Source organism: Lepus europaeus, chromosome 5, assembly GCF_033115175.1.
Source record: "Lepus europaeus isolate LE1 chromosome 5, mLepTim1.pri, whole genome shotgun sequence".
Classification (NCBI taxonomy): Eukaryota; Metazoa; Chordata; class Mammalia; order Lagomorpha; family Leporidae; genus Lepus; species Lepus europaeus.
In genome coordinates this window covers 43780153-43802625 of record NC_084831.1, presented here as the reverse complement: position 1 = coordinate 43802625, position 22473 = coordinate 43780153, and the positions used below count along the sequence as shown (strand labels likewise).

General features: G+C 41.6%; 1 protein-coding gene across 4 annotated transcripts in view; it reads right to left on the bottom strand.

Moving 5' to 3' along the window:
* Positions 1-22473, bottom strand: part of ZFYVE9 (zinc finger FYVE-type containing 9) — a 217359-nt gene that overhangs the window by 13004 nt on the left and 181882 nt on the right. For all 4 annotated transcript variants that reach the window (XM_062191321.1, XM_062191324.1, XM_062191322.1 and 1 more), the window contains 4 exons: positions 20853-20935; positions 16606-16710; positions 7468-7618; positions 545-625 (listed from right to left, as the gene is read on the bottom strand). In XM_062191321.1, the coding sequence (XP_062047305.1) occupies positions 545-625; positions 7468-7618; positions 16606-16710; positions 20853-20935 (420 nt within the window). The remainder of the gene's footprint in view (positions 1-544; positions 626-7467; positions 7619-16605; positions 16711-20852; positions 20936-22473) is intronic.

The following is a 22473-nucleotide window of genomic DNA, read 5'->3' as shown; positions in this document are numbered from 1 at the left end:
TTTTGGAGTAATTTGTTATGCAACAGGAGTAACCAGATCAAAAGAGAATGGAGAATAACCAACAAGAAAATAAGCAAGTGTGCTGATTTGCCTTTCATGTAATTTAACTTTTTCCAGGATATATGTCATGTCTAATTATAGCAACTCAGCAGCAAGCACATCTCATTCTGTATCCCAAATGATGATTACAGCATTTTTGTGGGTAGGCAGGACTAAATTTCATCTACACATTTACCTATGTTCACCCAATGAAATGTTTGAACTCAAGACTGTTCCCACAGGTACCTTATCCTAGAGCCCTGAAAGGCCACCTCTTGGTTTTTATGTTACTTTCTCATGATACCACTACCACTTACTCCCTTTGGAGAACTTTGCACTCTCATGGCAGTGTCATTTTATTTGCCAAAGAGTGAGATGCTACTCAATAAATAATAGGAGTCAGATATTTAAAACCAAAGTGTCAAGCTTCCCTGAATGTTCCTTGTGTTTAGTTGTCTAATCAGGACTGAACTAACGTATAGGAAGCAAACAATTTACTCTTTACCTTCTACAATACTGGACTTGGCAAGGTATCCTGAAGAGGATTTCAGAGCTCCACTGAACACAAAGAAACTGGCACCAGTCACTAAAATAGCAATGGAAATAAGTATAGTGAAAATGGATTCCAAGATGGTGGGCCTGGGACAACAATAAATATTTGGTAATTGAAATTTCTAAGCATCATCATACAGAAAATTTTAAAAATCACACAGAATGTATATACCATAATAAACAAGTAACAAATAATTCTGATGGAAATAAGGTCTTTTTTGTTTCTTTTATATATACATATATATATATATATATACATATATATATTTTTGACAGGCAGAGGGAACAGTGAGAGAGACAGACAGAGAGAAAGGTCTTCCTTTGCCGTTGATTTACCCTCCAATGACCGGCGCACCGCGCTGATCTGAAGGCAGAAGCCAGGTGCTTATCTTGGTCTCCCATGGGGTGCAGGGCCCAAGCACTTGGGCCATCCTCCACTGCCCTCCCGGGCCACAGCAGAGAGCTGGACTGGAAGAGGGGCAACTGGGACAGAATCCGGCGCCCCAACCGGGACTAGAACCCGGTGTGCCGGCACCGCAGGCGGAGGATTAGCCTATTGAGCCGCGGTGCCGGCCTTCTTTTTTATTTTTAAAACTAGCAGGCCAAAGGTAAAGATACAACTCCTTGTGAACTTTGTCTCATTTCCCACTTCAGCTGTGAAAAACTATGGCAAGCTTAGTGAGTTAGACCACCATGAGTTTATTCTTTTTCCATTATAGTGGTTTTCAGTCCAAAAGCAGTTCCACTGTGCTAAAGTCAGCAGGATTGTTTTTTTTTTTTTTTTTTTTTTTTTTTGTTTTTTGTTTTTTCCTGACAGGCAGAGTTAGACCGTGAGAGAAAGAAAGGTCTTCCTTCCGTTGGTTCACCCCCCAAATGGCTGCTACAGCCGGCATGGTGCGCTGATCTGAAGCCAGGAGCCAGGTGCTTCCTCCCGGTCTTCCATGTGGGTGCAGGGCCCAAGCACTTAGGCCATCCTTCACTGTCTTCCTGTGCCACAGTAGAGAGCTGGACTGGAAGAGGAGCAACCGGGACAGAACCAGCACCCCAACCGGGACTAGAATCCAGAGTACAGGCACCGCAGGCGGAGGATTAGCCTAGTGAGCTGTGGCGCCGGCCCAGGATTGATTTCTTTTGGAAAGTACTGGGACAAAACCCACCGCCTTGCATTTTTCAGTTTCTAGTGGTCACTTGTAAACGTTCGCCAGCTGTGGGCCTTCTCACCAACATCAAATTACTACTTTTATCTCTGCTTCCATCACTGCATCTTCTTCTGATTTCACCTTAGCCACTGTTTCCCCACCACCCCGCTTTTTCCTCCTTTTGCTCCCCTCTTCTCCTGTCTCCAAAAGTTTCGAAAAACAGAGCAACAGAAACAGGAAGAGACGGCAATCTTTCATTTACTGGCTTGTTTTCCAAATGGCCACAATGGCCAAGGCTGTGTCAGGCTGAAACTAGGAACCAAGTTTGGGTCTCCCGTGTGGGTAGTAGGGGTTCAGTAACTTAAGCCTTGTTTCACTACCTTCCCTGGTGCATTAGCAAGGAGCTGGATCAGATGCCAGCTTAATTCACTGCACCAGAGCACCTCATCCCATTGAAAAACTGAAAGGCAAAAAGCAAAGAGGAAGAAACAAAGAGATTTTTCATCTATGGATTCACTCCCCAAATCGCAACAACAGCTATGTCTGGGCCAGGCAGAAGCCAGGAACCAGAACCCCTACCTACTCTCCTATACTGGAGAGCCCAAGTATTTGGGTCATCTCCTGATGCCTTCTTGGGCACATTAGCCAAAAGATAGAAAGAAAACAGAATAGTCAAGAAACCAGCTGATGCTTGAGAGAAAGCAGCCATCACAGGATGTGTTAACCATGTAGGCAGTAACCTGGAATGAGGTCTTAAAATACATTTTTCCAGGGCCAGTGTTGTTGCATAGCAGGTTAAGCCACCACCTATGATGCTAGCATCCCATACAAGTGCCAGTTCAAGTCCTGGCTCCTTGACTTCTGATCCAGCTCTCTGCTAATGCACCTGGGAAAGCAGCAGAAGATGGCACAAGTATTTGAGTCCCTGTACCTATTTGGGAGACCTGGATGAAGCTCCTGGCTTTGGCTAGGCAAAACCCTAGCTGTTGTGGCCATCTGGGGAGAGTGAACCAGCAGATGGAAGATTTCTTTCTTTCCATACCCCCCAACTCTGCCTTTCAAATAATAAAAAAAAAAGTTCAGAAAATGAAAAAGTAATAATTTATTTGAAAGGCAGAGCAGCAACAGAGAGAGAGAGATCTTTCATCTGTTGGTTCATTCCCCAAGTGGCCCAGGCACAAGCAAGGAGCCAAGAACTCCATCCTGGTCTTCCACATGAGGTGCAGGGGCCCAAGAACTTGGACCACTTTCTGTTGCCTTCCCAGAAACATGAACAGGAAGCTAGAACTCAAACCTGCATCCTGATATGGGATGCAGGCATCACAAGCTGCAGCTTAACCTGGGGAATTACCATACTGGCCTGTATTTGTCTACATCTGACTTTTTTAAAAAAGATTTATTTATTTATTGAAAAGTCAGAGTTGCAGAGAGAGAGAAGAGGCAGAGAGGGAGAGAGGCAGAGAGGCAGAGAGGGAGAGAGGGAGAGAGAGGTCTTCCATCCAATGGTTCACTCCCCAATTGGCCGCAATGGCCGGAGCTGCGCTGATCCGAAGCCAGGAGCCAGGAGCTTCTTCCAGGTCTCCCACGTGGGTGCAGGGCCCCAAGGACTTGGGCCATCTTCTACTCCCCCGCTAGGCCATAGCAGAGAGCTGGATCGGATGTGGAGCAGCCAAGTCTCAAACCAGCACCCACATGGGATGCCAGCGCTTCAGGCCAGGGTGTTAACCCACTGCACCACAGCGCCAATCCTTTGTCTACATCTTAAACTGGATTGAACTAGTCCAACTGTATATCCGCTGGCTGTACAGTATCTCTAACAGTTTGTCATCTAGCATTTGTTAAGAGCTTTGGGAGAGTGGGTGGGAGAGTGGGTATGGTGGGAAGAATCATCATGTTCCTAAAGTTGTAATTATGAAATGTATGAAGTTTGTATTCCTTAAATAAAAGGATTTTAGAGAAAAAAAGAGAAACTGTAGGATTCATAATTTGAAAACAACAACAACAACAAAGGAAATTCCCAGAGACAGGAGGCCCAAAACAGCACAAGATAATCCATTTTACTTCTGCTTCTGGGTAAGTCTCAAGTTTACATAAATGGAGCCCAAATCTGGCTCCAGTAACTTTCACTCATTGATGCTGGACTTTTGTAACTTTAGAAAGTAAGTCGGAGGCTGGTGTTGTGGCATAGCAGGTTAAGCCACCACCTGCAATGCCAGCATCCTACAGTAGCACCAGTTTGAGTCCCAGCTGCTCCACTTCCTATTCAGCTCCCTGCTAATGACCCTGTGAAAACAGTGGAAGATAGTCCAAGTGGTTGGGCCCCAGCCACCCATGTGGGAGATCCAGAAGAAGCTCCTGGCTCCTGGCTCCAGCCTGGCCCACCCTCAACCTATTGCAGCCATTTGGAGAGTGAACCAGGAGACAGAAGATCTCTGCCCCTTTCTCCTTCTCTGTGTAACTGCCTTTTTTTTTCCTTCTTTTTTGACAGGCAGAGTTAGACAGTGAGAGATAGAGACAGAGAGAAAAGTCTTCCTTTTTCCGTTGGATCACCCCCCAAATGGCTGCTACGGTCGGTGAGCTGCACCGATCTGGAGCCAGGAGCCAGGTGCTTCCTCCTGGTCTCCCATGTGGGTGAAGGGCCCAAGCACTTGGGCCATCTTCCACTGCTTTACCAGGCCATAGCAGAGAGCTGGATGGGAAGTAGAGCAGCTGGGACTTGAATTGGCCAGTGCTGTGGCTCACTTGGCTAATCCTTCACCTGTGGCACTGGCAACCCGGGTTTTAGTCCTGGTTGGGGCGCCGGATTCTGTCAGCACCGGCCCGTGTAACTGCCTTTCAAGTATGAGATGCTGGTGCTGCAGGCTGCCGCTGAACCACAGCACTGGCTCCATAATTAAATCTTACAAAAAAAAAAAAAAAAAAGTAGATCTTACAATAAAAAAAGTCCTGGGGCCAATATGGGTGCCAGTTCAAGTCCCAGGTGCTCTACTTCCGATCCAGCTCTCTGCTATGGCCTGGGAAAGCAGTGGAAGATGGCCCAAGTCCTTAGGCCCCTGCACCCACGTGGGAGACCTGGAAGAAGCTCCTGGCTCCTGGCTTTGGATCAGCGCAGCTTCAGCCATTGTCGTTATTTGAGGAGTGAGCCATCGGATGGAAGACCTCTCTCTCCTCTCTCTCCTCTCTCTCTCTCTCCCCCTGCCTCTCTAATAAAAAAAAAACTCCTTAAAAACAGAGGTAGCTTTTATATTCTATACCTTTCTGGGCTAAGTATTTATACTTTATTCAAGTTGTCTTCCTTTGACATAGGTTACATATTTCTTAGAATGTGAGACCTCTTCTCACAGGTCTTAAAGCATCCCCTGGAGATGTTTTATCAATATACTTAGAATAATGAGACCCAGAACTTATTTGAATACTCTAGATATGATTGTGGACTTAATCATTTACTTTATTTTGTATACCATAATTAATCTCTTACATGCTAAATTTCTTTTCTGTCTTTATTGAACAACTGATTTAAAAACACATTGGTGGTGGTCATTTGGTCTAATGATTGAATCAATTAGGGGGGCCAGCACTGTGGCATAGTGGGTAAAGCTGCCCCCTGCAGTGCCAGCATCCCACATGGGTGCTAGTTTGAGACCCAGCTGCTCTACTTCTGATCCAGCTCTCTGCTATGGCCTGAGAAAGCAGTAGAAGATGGCTCAAGTCCTTGGGCCACTGCATCATGTGGGAGACCAGGAAGAAGCTCCTGGCTCCTGGCTTCAGATCGGCACAGCTCCGGCAACTGCAGCCAATTGGAGAGTGAACTGGCAGATGGAAGACCTCTCTTTCTGTCTCTCTCTGCCTCTCCTCTTTCTGTGTAACTGATTTTCAAATAAATATATAAATCTAAAAAAAAAAAAAAAAGAAGAAGAAGCAACACTCCACCTCCTTGACAAAGAACATATATAAATACTAAAAAAAAAAAAAAAAAGAGTCAATCAGGATGCCTCCATCTCACGTCAGAATGCTTGGGTACAAGTTTCAGCTTCAGTTCCCAATTGCAGCTTTCTGTCAGTGGACACCCATCAAGTAGTAGAGTTCCTGCCACTCCTGTGGAAGATCCAGATTGAGTTTCCAGCTCCTAGCTTTGGTCCAGTCCAGCCCCAGCCATTATAGGCATTTGGGGAGGAAACCAACAGAGGTGAACTCTATTTCTCAAAAAGAAATTATATACATACATACACACATACACGTATGACAATAATCTTCTGAATGCCTTCTAGAGAAGTGTTTCATAAAAAATACCAAAGAAAATCAGTGTTGGTAAACACTCTGAGGGGAAAATAAGAATTACGGACAAATAAATTTGGTCAAAGCTAGGCATTATCTTTCTTTTGAAAAATCAGAATATACACCAGCTTGTCAAAGTGTCTGGAAAGTATGGAAGTAAAGAAGGCTCCTAAACTTTGTTTAATATAGGGCTTCTCAGAATTAATTTATTAAGCAAGACTTTTATTTATTTATGTGAACCTTTTTTAAAATCTTGGAACCTGAGGAAACACTTTGGGTAATTCTACTTTGAATAATGCTTCTCAAACTCACAATATGAGCTTGGATCACACAGAGATCTTGTTAAAATTCTGATTAGCATATCTAAGGCACAGATTCTTCATTTCTAACACTCTCCCAAGTGATGAGATTACATTCTGAGTAGCACTGAAACTAGAGGCTTTTCTTCAGAATCCTATTAATTAATATTCATTCAGTACAGTTGGTCATCCAACAACCTCCAAATCCACCTAAGCATATTCACTATGGAATCAATTCAAGTACCAATACTGGCTCTGTCAATATCCTAAAGAATAGGCCTGCGCTGTGATGCACTAGGCTAAGCCTCTGCCTGAAGCACAGGCATCCAATATGGGTGCCAGCTTATGTTCCAGCTGCTTCTCTTCTGATCCAGCTCTCTGCTTGGCCTGGGAAAGCAGCAGAAGATGGCCCAAGTCCTTGGGCCCCTGCACCTGCATGGGAGACCTGGAAGAATTTCCTGGCTTCTGATCCACCCATCTCCAGCCGTTGTGACTATTTGGGGAGTGAACCAGCAGATGGAAGACCTTTCTCTCTGTCTCTCTCTCTTTATAACTCTACCTCTCAAATAAATAAATCTTAAAAAAAAAAATCTTAAGGAAGTACCTTTAAAATGTTACCCTAATAACAGATTCCTTTGCAACTATGAATCTAGCTACTTGAGGAGTCAACATAATCGTGGAGAAAATCTTGAAAAGAGGCCGGCGCCGTGGCTTAACAGGCTAATCCTCTGCCTTGCGGCGCCGGCACACTGGGTTCTAGTCCCGGTTGGGGCGCCAGATTCTATCCCAGTTGCCCCTCTTCCAGGCCAGCTCTCTGCTATGGCCCGGGAAGGCAGTGGAGGATAGCTCAAGTCCTTGGGCCCTGCACCCGCATGGGAGACTAGGAGAAGCACCTGGCTCCTGGCTTCGGATCAACGAGATACACTGGCCACAGTGGCCATTCGAGGGTGAACCAACGGCAAAAAGGAAGACCTTTGTCTCTGTCTCTCTCTCTCACTATCCACTCTGCCTGTCAAAAAACAAAACAAAACAAAAAATCTTGAAAAGATTAATCATTTGTTAGTGATCAGCTACCTAGAAAGTGAGCGTTATGAAGTTGACATATCCAACTCTGTAAGTCCAGTATAACCTTTCATTTAATTTCTAGCAGCTCAAAAACTCACCTTTTCTGGGCTGATTGTGAATACTGATAGCCTGGGTCTGATAGTTTCCATCATCATTCTGCACACACACGAGGTGAGAGTCTGCCTTTTCATTGAAGCAGGCGCCTCCTGCCAGGACATGCTCATTGGATTTGTTCATGGCTTTCATCATCTGCAATCAAAGAAGAACATCAACCTCATTCTGGGAAGAATGGGCACTGTTTTGGCTGACATGGTGCAACTCAACCCTCTCAAGGGAAAAACACTAACAAAAGAATATTATTAAAATGGCAAGGAGGCTATAGGATAATGAAAACAAAAAAAATCACAGTTAAAAAACAATATATAGAGATATTTCCTGTACAGTTCATAAATGATTTGTACTATTACCTATGCACATGACACATTTTGTTTTCAGTTATTTTTTCATTGCTGCTGTGAACTCAAGAAACTTAAATTAGTTTGGCCAGTTGCAACAGTTTCTTCTGTCCTTTGGATTCCCCGAAGATACATAACCTGATGTTCTAAGTGCAAAAGGATCTCCCACATTTAAGTGCATCTCCCTTCTTTTTCAATACCCAACGTAGTAAGACTCATTGCTTCTTAATTTTACGAATTTGTTTGCAATGCCCAGTGAAACCAGTTAGGAATATTCTGCTATTTCTTATCAAAAAACATTTAAAATAATACTTCTGAACCTTACTTGAAAAAACTCATGAGCCACTGTTTTGTATCTAGTAAACCAATCTAATTTATGGTGATATAAACTGCAGTACCACGGCATCCTATTCTCTCCCTCCAACCACCAATCTGTGTTTTGTCTCTGTGGATTTATCAATTCTATTTCATATAAATGGAATCATATTACATGTGATCCTTGTGTTTTTCTTTACTTAGCATGAAGTTTTGAAGGCTAATCTGCATTGTAGTATGTATCAGTATTTCATTCTTTTAAGAATTATTTTTTATTTGAAAGGCAGAGTTACACATACAGATACACACACCCACGGAGAGAGAGAGAGAGAGAGAGAGAGAGAGAGAGAGAGAGACAGAGACAGATAGAGAGAGAGACAGAGAGAGAGAGAGAGAGAGATCCTCTATCACTGGTTCACTCCCCGAGAGAGAGAGAGAGAGAGAGAGAGAGAGAGAGAGAGATCCTCTATCACTGGTTCACTCCCCAAATGGATGCAAGGCCAGAGCTGGGCCAATCTGAAGCCAGGAGCCAAGAGCTTCTTCCAGGTTTCCCATGTGGGTGCAGGGGCCCAAGCATTTGGCCCATCTTCTGCTGCTTTTTCAGGCACATTAGCAGAGAGCTGGATCTGAAGTGGAGCAGTCAAGTCTCAAAGTGGCACCTATAGGAAATGCCAGCACCAGAGGTGGTGGCTTTACCCAATATACCACAGCACTGGCCCCTATTTTATTCCTTTTAATGCTGAAAAAATAGTTTATGTATATACTACTTTCTACTGGGAAAGCAGTAGAAAATGGCCTAAGTCTTTGGGTCCCTGCACCCACGTGGGAGACCCGGAAAAAGCTCCTGGCTCCTGGCTTCGGAATGGCGCAGCTCCAGCTGTTGTGGCCAACTGGGGAGTGAACCATCGGATGGAAGACCTCTCTCTCTCTCTCTGCCTCTCCTCTCCCTGTGTAACTCTGACTTTCAAATAAAAATAAATAGATCTTTAAAAAATTAGTGTACCCACTGTTTTCCAGAGCTTTTTTCACATATGTGGGCAGATTTGTAAATCATCAGCCAAGGACTCAACAGAAACCCCTTGCAGGTTTCCTGAGCTCTTTTACAAGTACTTCTGGTGATCTGTCCTAGCCATCACGTCCTCCAAATATTCTTGATTCTGTCCCCTCAATGCAGGGAAACAACTGGGCTTGATTTAGGAACTCCCTCCCTGCCCTATAGCCTAGAAACTATAGGCAATACATTAGGATAATCATAGGACTTACCTTCTTTCCTCCATTGTCCTTTTTGTTTTGCTTTGTTTTGGTAAAGATTTATTTATTTGAAAGACAGAGTTACAGAGAGGCAGAGACAGAGGCAGAGAGAGAGGTCATCCATCTGCTGGTTCACTCTCCAAATGGCCACAAAGCTGGAGTTGCGCAAGTCTGAAGCTAGGAGCCAGGGACTTCTAGGTCTCCCACATGGGTTCAGGGGCTCAAGCACCTGGGCCATCTTCTACTGCCTTCCCAGGCCATAGCAGAGAGCTGGATTGGAAGTAGAGCAGTGAGGTATCGAATTGGCACCCAAATGGGATGCCAGCACTGCAGGCAGCGGTTTTACCTTCTATGCCACAGCACTAGCCCCTTTTGTTTGTTTTTTACATATCCTGCCGTGATGTTTAGATATTAAAAGTAGATTAGTGACCGGTGCCGTGGCTCACTAGGCTAATCCTCCGCCTTGCGGCGCCGGCACACAGGGTTCTAGTCCCAGTCAGGGCACCGATCCTGTCCCGGTTGCCCCTCTTCCAGGCCAGCTCTCTGCTGTGGCCAGGGAGTGCAGTGGAGGATGGCCCAAGTGCTTGGGCCCTGCACCCCATGGGAGACCAGGAGAAGCACCTGGCTCCTGCCATCGGATCAGCGCGGTGCGCCGGCCGCAGCTCGCCGGCCGCGGCAGCCACTGGAGGGTGAACCAACGGCAAAAGAAGACCTTTCTCTCTGTCTCTCTCTCTCACTGTCCACTCTGCCTGTCAAAAAAAAAAAAAAAATTCTCATTTGAATTTTATTATCTTGGTAAAGGACCTTATCTCCAAACAAGGTCACATCCTGAAGTACTGTAGGAGTGGCATGGAGTGTTAGGACTTCAACATATGAACTTTGGAGGGATACAATTCAACACACAGCAGTCAATCCTTGTTATTCCAGCATGATTGCAACTGAAAGTCAGTAAACTGTATTTGAACAAGAACAAATTGTATATGTATCTAACACCTGTTAGATAGCTATAACTTTAGGTTTCCTTGAACATAATCATTTTTGTAATGGAGCATGTCTCCTACAGCCATCCTGGAATCTCTGCTTATGAAACTGTTACAAGAGATACTGGCTGCTCTCAGGAATGAGGTTTCTAAGTCAGGACAGCTCTTGCACTTGTCTGATACAAATCTTTTTTCCTTGCATTTGAGCAATCATCTAGGGTTGGACAAAGGTCACAAAGGAAGCTCCCAATTAGCTATGTGAACCACTCCATGGATTGTTGCAAGGACTATCCTAGAAGATGGCACTACTAGCAAGCTATGGTTCAGGTTCTACATCTTTATGAGAATCCTGAGGTCAAGTATGAACCATAACCATCTGATCCTGTCAGTATGAATGTATAAGAGAGCCTACATGGATTCATGGTAGATGCTATACCCTTGCTTTATAGTCTTCTCTTCCTCACATTAAATAGCTACAGCTAACTATCAAATCTTTTTTAAAATTGATTTCTAGTCTTAACCATTCCTGTTACCTTACTGTATATTTATCCAGATGTCCCATACTTCCCCAAGGGAACTTAGATGTATTAGAATTTAGATGTAGTCTACATGTCTATAAAAATTAAAGTCTGTAACATGAATTCAATAAAAATTAACCAAATGGGCGGCCAGCATTGTGGAGTAGCAGGTTAAGCCTCCGCTTATAATGCTGGCATCCCAAATGGGTGCTGGTTTGAGACCTGGCTGCTCCACTTCTGATCCAGTTCCCTGCTAATGTGCCTGGGAAAGCACTAGAGAAAGATCCAAGTGTTTGGGCCCCTGCATTCATTTGGGAGTCCTGGAAAAAGCTCCAGACTTTTACTTCAGCTTGGTCCAGCCCTGGCTATTGAGGCCATTTAGGGAGTGAACCAGTAGAAAGATCGCTCTCTGTCTCTCCCTCTCCTCTCTGTAACTCTGACTTTAAAATAAATAAATCTTCAAAAAAGAAAAACCCAAATGAATAATTAATCTGAATAATGATAGTGACAACCAAACAATGATACATCATTTATCAAAATCTCTAGCATACCACGTATCACACTAATTATTTTACACATCTGGTTTAAATGTCATAACAACCTTATAAAGCAGGCATACTCATTTTTCAGAAAAAGAGGTTAATCCACTACAATAATATGAAGGGGCTTCCAAAAGTTTATGGAAATGAATATTATCTTTTATTTCTATTTTTCTATAAACTTTAAAGTTTGATTTTCTTAAAAAATACTTATTTTTATTATTTGACAGGCAGAGTTACAGAGAGGGAGAGATAGAGACATAGAGCAAATTTTCCAACTGCTGGTTCACTCCTTCAAATGGCCACAGTGGCCAGGTTTGGGCCAGGCTGAAGCCAGGAAACAAGAGCTTCATCATATGGGTGCAGGGTCTTCCCCTGCTTTCCCAGGTGCATTAGCAGGAGCTTGATCAGAAGTAGAGCAGCTTCTTGGCCTTTTGGCTATGATCGAGTGTAGATGTAGAGCAGCCAGGACTCCAACTGACATTCCTATGGGATACCAGCATCTCAGGCAGTGGCTTCACCTGCTGTGCCACAATGCCAGCCCCAAAATTTAATTTTTTTTAATGATTTATTTAAGAGGCAGAGAGACAGAGATCTCCCATCACCTGGCACACTTCCTAAATGTATACAACAGGCAAGGGTGGGCCAGGACAAAGCAAGGAGCCTGAATCACACTCTGGGTCTCCAATGTGGATGGCAGTGACTTAAGTATTTGAGCCATTACCTGCTGCCTCCCAGAGTAAGATTAAACAGGAAGCTGGAATTGGAAGCAGAGTCAGGACTGGAGCCCAAGCACACTGTTACGGGAGATGGGCATCCCAAGCTGCATCTTTTTTTTTTTTTTGAAAGGCAGAATTACAGAGAAAGAGTGAGAGAGATCTTCTATCTGCTGGTTCACTCCCCAAATAGCCACAATGGCAAGGGCTGGGCCAGGTGGAAGCCAGGAGCTTCATCTGCATCTCGCACTTGGGTGCAGAGGCTCAAGGATTTGGGCCATCTTCCACTGCTTTCCCAGAGGCATTAGCTGGGAACTGGATTGGAAATGAACCAGCTGGAACTGAAACTGGTGTCCATATGTGATGCTAGCATTGCAGGCAGTGGCCTAACCTATTATGCTACAATGCTGGCCTGCCGAGCTTCACCTTAACTGCTTTACCAAACCACATTTGCCTCTTCTGTAAACTTTCTGAAGCCCCCTCATATAGCTAGTAACTAAAAATCTATTTGATTCCAAAGTCTGTTTTTGTTTTTTAATTATCCTCATTGCCTTTCTGGTCTTAATATGTTTATTCTAAAGTAGTCATATATGATGGTACTTCAAAAAATTTGTGGTAAAGATGAATTGAAAGATTTTTATTTTGGTGCAAAAATTTTGACATCTACACATAGTTTTCTTTAATATATAATATTTTCTTTTGAAGTACTCTCATATTAGGAAATGTCAATAGGCAATCCTAGTTTTATCATTCCATGGGACTTCAATATTTACATAGATATTCTGGTTATATCACTGATTTGGTTGTAGCCTAAATTTAACTAATAGAGTAACTGTGAAGATCCTTTTTCCAGATGAACTTGGCCTCGTCTAACAGCCCCACTACATTTTCAAAAAAAATAAAGTGTTATAACTACTTTAAATCATCAGCTCTAAAACCAGAATGGTAACTGTTTATTAAATTGATGGTGGGTGACAGGAACCAGACTGCCTGAATACTGCTTCCATCACTTGCTAGCCATTTGACCATGGGCAACTTATTTAAGTTCTCTCTGTCTTAATTCCCTCATCTATGAAAAGGTACTCACTATAGTCATTTCATTGAGTTAGTGTAAAAATATACTTCCTTAGAATAGTACCTAGTACATAATAAAATATATTTAGTACCAAATTTAATAAGTGTTAATGATAAAAATAATCTCTCAGTAAGAATATCAGTAGGGTTACCCAAACCATCAGGGATCTTTAATAACCTTGACAAAAAATTAGAAATTTTATACACAATGTCTATTCCATTTAGTAAAATTGCCATGAGGTCAGAATTATTATCTTCCTCTAAGCTTTAGTAAAGTCTCTCCTTTTACTCCCTCCCCTCATATTTTTCATACAGCTGCCAAATTCAGTTTTATAAAACTCTGCTTTCATTGTCACCTTTTCTGCTATACAATTTATCATATGAAATTTTAAATCCCTTTGCTTAGTTTTTGAAAGCTTCTGAAAAGCCAGTAGACTCTATACAACTTCATCTTCACTAACCCATCAGTCTGCTTCAGCCTCGTCTTCACTAACATTAATTGTCTCCCATTTCCTTGTAAGACATGCTCATTCCTATTGCCTCCCTGCCATTGTTTTGGCTGGTATTTATCCCCCTTTTCCTCACCTGAGTTATTTTCCATCCTTCTCTTTCTAGTGCTTAAACATCATTCATTATCCATTAAAATCTTTGATTCATGTAGTTATTGGCTAAACCTTTACATACATCTTCTATATGCAACATGCTGTAGTGGCTGTTAGGGATACAGGATCAACAAGAAATTAAAGAACATTTCAGACTACTCCATTTATTAGAGCTCTACTTTCTTTGAACATTTAGTAAATGTGCAATAAATTTCAGCACTTGTTTTCATATTGTTTTATCTATATTAGTTCTGTTTCATGCCTTCATTCAATGGTGATTTCTTGTATACCTACTTTGTTTGAGGGAGTCTGTCATTCTATCTGTGGTAAAAAAGGAGAGACCTGGCCGGCGCCATGGCTTAACAGGCTAATCCTCCGCCTTGTGGTGCTGGCACACCGGGTTCTAGTCCCAGTTGGGGCACCGGATTCTATCCCGGTTGCCTCTCTTCCAGGCCAGCTCTCTGCTATGGCCCGGGAAGGCAGTGGAGGATGGCCCAAGTCCTTGGGCCCTGCAGCGGCATGGGAGACCAGGAGAAGCACCTGGCTCCTGGCTTCGGATCAGCGGGAGGAGCCGGCCGCAGCGGCCATTTGAGGGTGAACCAACGGCAAAAAGGAAGACCTTTGTCTCTGTCTCTCTCTCTCTCACTATCCACTCTGCCTGTCAAAAAATAAATAAATAAATAAATAAAAAAAAGGAGAGACCTAATCCTTGATGGAATAGTCTAGGAGGGAAAAAAGGCACTGAGCAAAAAATAATAAATGTAGAATTATAAATAGTTACATGCAGAATTCTAGGGACACATATATGGCAAAAGTTAACTCCAGTTACAAATTGAACTAAAGGCCATCAGACAAAATGTCATTTAAGCTGACAGCCATATAATGAGTGGGAGTTAGGCAGGTGAACAGCAGGGCAAGTGTGTGTCAACAAGGAAACAGCTTGTGCAAAAGCCATGAAGCAAAAGAGAGCACAAAACAGGCAATAATAAGGACCATGGGTATAAATGAGAAAAAATGAATGAGAAAACAAGAGGAATACTGTGGTGATGAACTAAAACAATTTTGTAAGAATTACTTTTTCAACTATTTAAAGTGAAGAATTATTACTTTAACACAATTAAACATAACACAATTCAACTATCCAAGATTGTGGGAAATAAGATTACATTGAGTTGAAATAAAAATTCAATTAGAAGTCTGCTAAATCAGGAAGAAAAATAAATGACATATAATCAGGGAACTTTATGGATAATGAACTCTTAATAAATTATTAGAAATGCCATTACTCTGTTTGAACAAAGATTTCTGAATCTGCGCACCATCAACTGAAACAGCAGAATTCAGATAAAAATAGATAGTATGAATGGCAGTTGTTGTGATGAATACATACACTCAGTCTAGAAATATCTATGGAAGCCTCACTACTTTTACAGATAGTACACCTTGCAAACACCAAGGATAACAATGTATGCTACTCGGGAATGACATCTGATCACATTATCACTGAACATAAAGCTCCCAGAAGGAAAGCATAATGTTCTTACTCATCTTTGTATTTTGTTACCACAGAATATATTTAATAAACATTTGTGAAGTAGATAATAAAACTTCAAACCTGAGAAACAAATCAAGTTTTCAAAGGATAGTGTCTGTAAACATTCATTAGGGCGTGAATTATATATAATCCATTTACTTTAAAGATTTGAGTCTCCCAGGTCTAAACTATTACTCTTATTCCCAGGTAGAACTAACAGTAAAGACTGCAAATTGTACCCTAGAAAAATTCAACATGCATTATAGCTACTATTTTCTAATGTCATGAAAAAAACAATACACCACATGGAAAATCACGAGTAAAGACTTTCATTACAAAGGTCAGTCTCACAATAATGCTGAGCCCTGAGCTCGTGAGTCCAGAAAGACATCTGTGTGATTCTAAGTGCATGCCAAGTACAAAATGCTTACAGAATGTAGAAATGATTAAGGACAAATAGCTGAACGAAGAAGTGGGAGCAGGGAGAAATGAAGATAAAGGAAGGAAATTATTTTATACCTAACAAATCTAAAAAAAAAAAGTAGAATAAAATAAAGGATCAGGAAATTACCACCTGCTTAATTTTAAAACACCAGATTTTAACCATTTTCAGGTCAAATTAAGTTTTAAAATAAAACTCTTTAAAGGCTCTAATGATTACCACATATTAGAACTGATGTTAAGAAGTTCTCAAATTCAAAAAGGACTTCACATGCAAACAGACCTCATTATTTATACAATTCTGTTCATGTGTAAATAATATGTATAATTTAATTTTAGTTACAAAATATAGATTAATTCAAAAGCAATCATTTGTTTTTGGAACCTTGCTTAAAGCAATTCAGGAATAAACCACTGAGCTGTGCTTAAAAATAATGAAATTCTAGTAACAAAGAAAAACAAAAAAAATTCTACCACTAATATTACAGATATAAGGCTACATTTATATCTTAATCAAGATGCAAATCTATCAATGATTATCATTCTGTCATCAAAGGATCAAATATACAACCAGGCCAAAAAGTTACAAATTTAACACTTTATTTTCTATGATAAAATTTCTTACAACTAAGCCATACAATATTATAAACAGATTCCATTATCATTTAATAGTGAAATTTATATGTAATCAGACCTTTCTCTCTCTCTCTTTCTCATTGTCTAACTCTGCCTGTCAAAAAAAAATTTATATGTAATCACATAATTTTTGCCTTCATTTATGTTTTCAATTATGAAAGCTATGCCTTCTTACCTCATTGTATCTATTGCTGGGAATTTTGATGCTGGTTTTCCGAACTTCCATATCAACCACCAAACCCTGAACTACGGGCAGGGTATACTGGTAATTTCTGAAATCCTGTGCAAAAGCAGAGTGAATTAGAAAAAAGAACTCATAAATGGTGGAATCTGATTTACAGTAGCAAAATTAGTACAAAGGGAAAGAATGTCAAAATTAAAACATCTTATTTAAATAATAAGAAAATACATAATAAAAGTACTATTGTTTTTATTCTAGCACTCTATTTAGACTGTAAATGCTTATAAGGAAGTAAACCAAACAGTTTCATATTCCTCTTATAGGTAACATTAAACAAACATTTGAATGCTTACCTTGCTTTATTACTATTTAACCTTTACTATATTGTTAACTGTCTCCTCCCCTTGAAGCAAACTGCAAAGGGTACATATGGATTCATTTGTTTTATTCTTGCTATACACACAATGCTTGGAACATCTTAGGTGCACACATACACACACATACACATACATAATACAGCATATGCAGTGTGGTTGAAGCAAAATAAGCAACAATGTCAGGAATCAAGGTCAAAGCACACAACCAAATTTCAAAGTTTTGTACAGGTTACCACAAGGACTTTTGACTTTACCCTCAAGCTTTTGACCTGTTTTAACATTTCTGACTACTTTGTAAAGACAGGTGGCAAGAGGTAGGTATTTTGCCTAGCATTTGGGATGCCAGTTGGGACACCTATATTCCATATTGGAATGCCTGGGTTCAGGTCTTGACTCCATTCCAATTCCAGCTTTTTGCTAATGTGTTCCCTAGGAGGCAGCAGGTGACAGCTCAAGTATCTGAGTCCCTGCCATCCACATGCAGACCTGGATTGACTTCCTGGTTCCTGTCTACTTCCTGGCCTGGCCCCAACTAGTGCAGGAATTTGGGGCAGTGAAACAGCAGATAGAAGCTCTTTTTCTATCTCTGCCTCTCAGGTAAACCACCAAATTTAGCAGGGGAAAAAGAGAATAGACAGCAAGGGAGCAAGGATAGCAGAATGGAGAACAAACACAATAAAAAATAATCCAGGTGAGACACATTGATAGCCTGGTATAGGTTGTTAACAGTTCAAAAAGTGCTAATGGAGATAGGCATATAGCCTAGCAATTAACATGCGAATCAAGAGGCCCACATCTCATTTAGGAGTGTTGCACTTCCTTCCTGGCTCTAGTTCCTAATTCCAGTTTCCTGCTAATGCAGATTCTAGGAGTCAGCGGTGATGGATTAAGTACCTGGGTTCCTACTACCCTCCACCAGTGATCTGCACTGAGTTCCTGCCTTCGGCTTTAGTCACAACCACTGTAGGCATTTGGGGAGTGAACCAGCAGATAGAAGACCTCTCTCTCGGCCTCTGTGTCTTTGTAACTCTGCCTTTCAAATAAATAAATAAATAAATAAATCTCTAACAAACAACAAAAAAAAAGATTATTCCAAATTTTATGAGTAGGGCTACTAGTAGGCTAGAATTCTCATTTATTGAGATGTAGAAACTGATGGGAAGACTAGGGTGATTCTAAGTAACTTAAGTATGTTACTTGCAACAGAGATCAAGAACCTTGATAAGGGGGCCGGCTTTGTGGCACAGCAGGTAAAGCTTCCACATGTGATGCTGGCATCCCATATGGGCACCGGTTCATGTCCCAGCTGCTCTACGTCAAACCCAGCTGCCTGCTAAAGGCCTGAGAAAAGCAGTGGAAAATGACCTAAGTGTTTGGGCCCCAACATGTGGGAGACCTAAATGAAGCTCCTGGCCGTTGCAGCCACCTGGGGAATAAACCAGCAGATGGAAGATCTCTCTTCTTCAGTCTCTCCCTCTCTCTGTAAGTCTGACTTTAAAATAAAAATTAGGGGAAAAAAAAATAAGTCCAAAGAAAATGAGCCAGGGGACCAGCACTATGGCACAGTGAGTTAAAGCCCTGGCCTGAAACGCCGGCATCCCATATAGCAGTTCAAGATCCCGGCTGCTCTTCTTCCGATCCAGCTCTCTGCTATGGCCTGGGAAAGCAGTAGAAGATAGCCCAAGGGCTTGGGCCCCTGCACCCACATGGGAGACCTGGAAGAAGCTCCTGGCTTCAGATCGGCGTAGCTCTGGCTGTTGCGGCCATCTGGGGAGTGAACCAACAGATGAAAGACCCCTCTCTCTGTCTCTACCTCTCTCTGTAACTCTTTCAAATAAATAAAATAAATCTTAAAAAAGAAAATGAACCATAATGATATAAGATGTTGCAATCACTAAACATGAACATCATGATAGTTATTACTGTATTCTAAATGTTCAAAAAGTTAAGCAGTCATCAAAGATTCAAGTAAAATTCCACGAGATGAAAATTACAGTGTCTGAGACTTTAAAAAAAAATGAATGAGATTAACAGTGGCTTAACACTGCAAAAGTAAAGATTAGTAAATTTGAAGGCACAGCAATAAAAACTATCTTAAATGAAAAATAGCAAGAAAAAAAGAAAAGACTGAACAAGAAATAAGAACACTAGTGAGCTGCAGAACAATTCCAAGTAGCCTAACTTAGTACCTGTGATTGGAGTTCCTGAAGGAGAGAAGGGAGTGGTCACAAAATGTATTTATTGAAAATTATAAACTCACAGATCAAGATGCTTAATGAACCACAAGCACAAGAAACATGAAGGAATAATACCACTGCACATTACAATGAAACTGCTCCAAATCAGTGGTATTAAAATAAAATTTTCAAAGTAGCCAGAAAATTTTTTAAAAATTAGAGAAGAATAAAGGTAAGAAGAAAATCAGATTTCTTTTCTGAAACAATATGCAAACCAGAAAACAGTGGAACGGAGCATTATCTTTCAAATGCTCGAAGAACAAAATTGTCAAACTAGAATCCTACATTTGAAAATATCTTTCAAATATGAAGATTATAAATAAAGATGTTGATAGAAATACAAAAGCTGAAAGAATCATCACAAGCAAGCATCCAAGAAATGCTAATACCTTCATGTTGAAGGAAAATTACACCAGATGGAATGTAAGGTTACACAAAGGAATGAGCTACACTATATGAGTAAATGTACACAAATTTTTCTTATTGTTCAAATCTCTTTAAAAGATAACTGGAACTACAACTTCCAGCATGACAGTGAGAAAATCAGTAAAATCACTCTCCAAAAAGCAACGAAAAGCTGGGTAAATAGTTTAAAAAGCAATCATTTCAGTGCTTTGGGGTTCAGTTTTTTTGGTTCTCTCTCAGATCCTCAGGTTTTTAAAACAACACACTGAGAAGTATTTTTTTTTTTTTTTTCATGAAAACGACTGAATTTCAAGTAAGAATAACAGAGCTGAGGCTGTGACCTTCTTGCCTAGGGCTGCTATCCAGCCTTGTTATATAATTAGGCAATTTAACCAGGGCAAGGTACCTCTACTTTGTAAAAATAAGCTTTGCTGCCTAAAGGACTTCAGTTAACCTGGAGCATTAGAGAAGTGGTAATCTCAGTGGCTAGCAAAAAATGAGGGCCAATAGTTGTGTTAGCTTGAGGTTGTCAGCCTGTTTGGGATAAGTAATGTACATGCACACTAGCCAGAGGTTAAAAGAGCTTCCGGGAGAGAACAGAGACATAGGTAAGACAACGCTGTAGGGCGTCATGAATTCTCAAAATACCAAGGAATGACCTTAGCCTGTGCTCACACGCAGCAGAGAGCTTAGTGGACTCGACTCAACCAATGTTATTGGCCAGCAGAATCAAAGTCTCATGTGCTGTGGTGGAAATACAGGGGAGCCCAGCCAGCGCACAGAAAGAGTAAAGCTTGAATCCAAGTCCATATACAGATGAATCTTCAGAGAATTTAAGCATTACTGTCTTGGAGTAATTGAGTCTAAGTTCTGACTGATCTTTGGCTGAATAGAAAACAAAATAGACACAAAGGGAAACCACCAGGAAGACAATTTTAAAAACAAAACACTGTGTTAGGTGCTTTATTTATACATTATCATTAGTTTCCAAAAATAATTGTGCAAGGTCAGTGTATTATCAGGGGTGAAATCCTGTACTATTTCACTCCAGAGTTCCATATGTTTCAAAAGAGTATATTCATATATGTTCTTCACTTTTCCCTTCTGCATAAATCTTTAGCTATCTAAATCAGAAGTGACATGACTGTCATCAAAATAATAAAACCCTCTTCTTTCTCCCAAATTTCAGTAAGGAAAAAGAAAAAGAAAATTCCAAACTTACTGCAAGAAGATTCATGATGGTATGTCCCGTCTCTCCAAACAATGGCTTCCGAAATCTGACACTGAATAGTGGGCATGGATAAACTATGAAAATGAGAAATGATCACACTAGGTTTAGCAGCTTAAAATTCTGGGGAAACAGTCATCATAATTATCACAAATATATTATCACAAAATACAATTACAGTGGCTCATTAGAACATAAAATTTACAGCTCAAAAAGTAGCCTGGAAGCAGACAAATCCCAAGCAGGGACTGGCATTATGGGGCAGTGGGCTAAGGCTGTGACACCAGCATCACACATGAGAGCTGCTTCAGCTCCCTGTTAATGTACTAGGGAAAGCAGCAGAGGATGGCTGGAGTATTTGGGCCCCTGCTACCCACTTGGGAGATCCAGATGGAGTTCCTGATTCCTGGCTTCAGCTTGACCCAGCCCCAGCCACTGTGGCCACCTGCTAGTGTGAACTAGCAGATGGAAGATCTCAATATGTGTGGGTTCTCCCTCTCTCTCAACTCTGCCTTGAAATAAATAAATAATAAATCCTTACAAAAATTCCTGAGCCAAAATCTTCCAATGAGCAGAAAAAGCCTTTTAAAAAAATTTGGGGCTGGCACTGTGGCATAGTTGGCATCCCCTATGGGCACTGGTTCACATCGCGGCTGCTTGGACTTTCAATTCAGCTCCCTACTAATGTGCCTGGGAAGGCAGCATAAGATGCCCAAGTCCTTGGACCCCTGCACCTATGTGGGAGACCCAGAGGAAGCTCTGGCTCTTGCTTCAGATCAGCCCAGCTCTAGCCACTGCAGCCATGTGGGGAGTGAACCAGTGGATGGAAGATCTGCCTCTTCCTCTCTTTCTCTCTAACTCTGCCTTTCAAATAAATAAACAAATATCTAAAAAACTATGTATTGGGGCTGGCACCATGGTGCAGTAAGTTAATCCTCCACCTGTGGCATCGGCATCCCATATGGGTGCCGGCTGCTCCTCTTCCCATCCAGCTCTCTCCTATGGCCTGGGAAAGCAGTAGAAGATGGCCCAAGTCCTTGGGCCCCTGCACCCATGTGGGAGACCCGGAAGAAGCTCCTGGCTCCTGGCTTCAGATCGGCGCAGCCATTTGGGGAGTGAACCAGCAGATGGAAGACTTTTGTCCCTGTCTCTTCCTCTCCTGTCTGTAATTCTACCTCTCAAATAAATAAATAAAATCTTAAAAAAATATGTATTTATTTAAAAGTCAAGGTTACAGAGAGACAGGAAGACACACACAGAAAGAGAGACCTTCCATCCACTCGTTCACTCCCCAGGTGGCCGCAAGAGCCAGGGCTGAGCCAGGCCAAAACCAGGAGCTAGGAGCTTCATTTGGGGCTTCTACAAGGGTGGCAGGAGCCCAACACTTGGATCATCTTCCATTGCTTTTCCCAGGCCATTAGCAGGGAGCTGGATCAGAAGTCGAGCAGCCAAGACACGAGCTGGCACTTCTTTTTTTTTTTTTTTTTTTTTTTTTTTTTTTTTTTTAGGCAGAGTGGACAGTGAGAGAGACAGAGAGAAAGGTCTTCCTTTTGCCGTTGGTTCACCCTCCAATGGCCGCCGCGGCTGGCGCGCTGATCTGAAGGCAGGAGCCAGG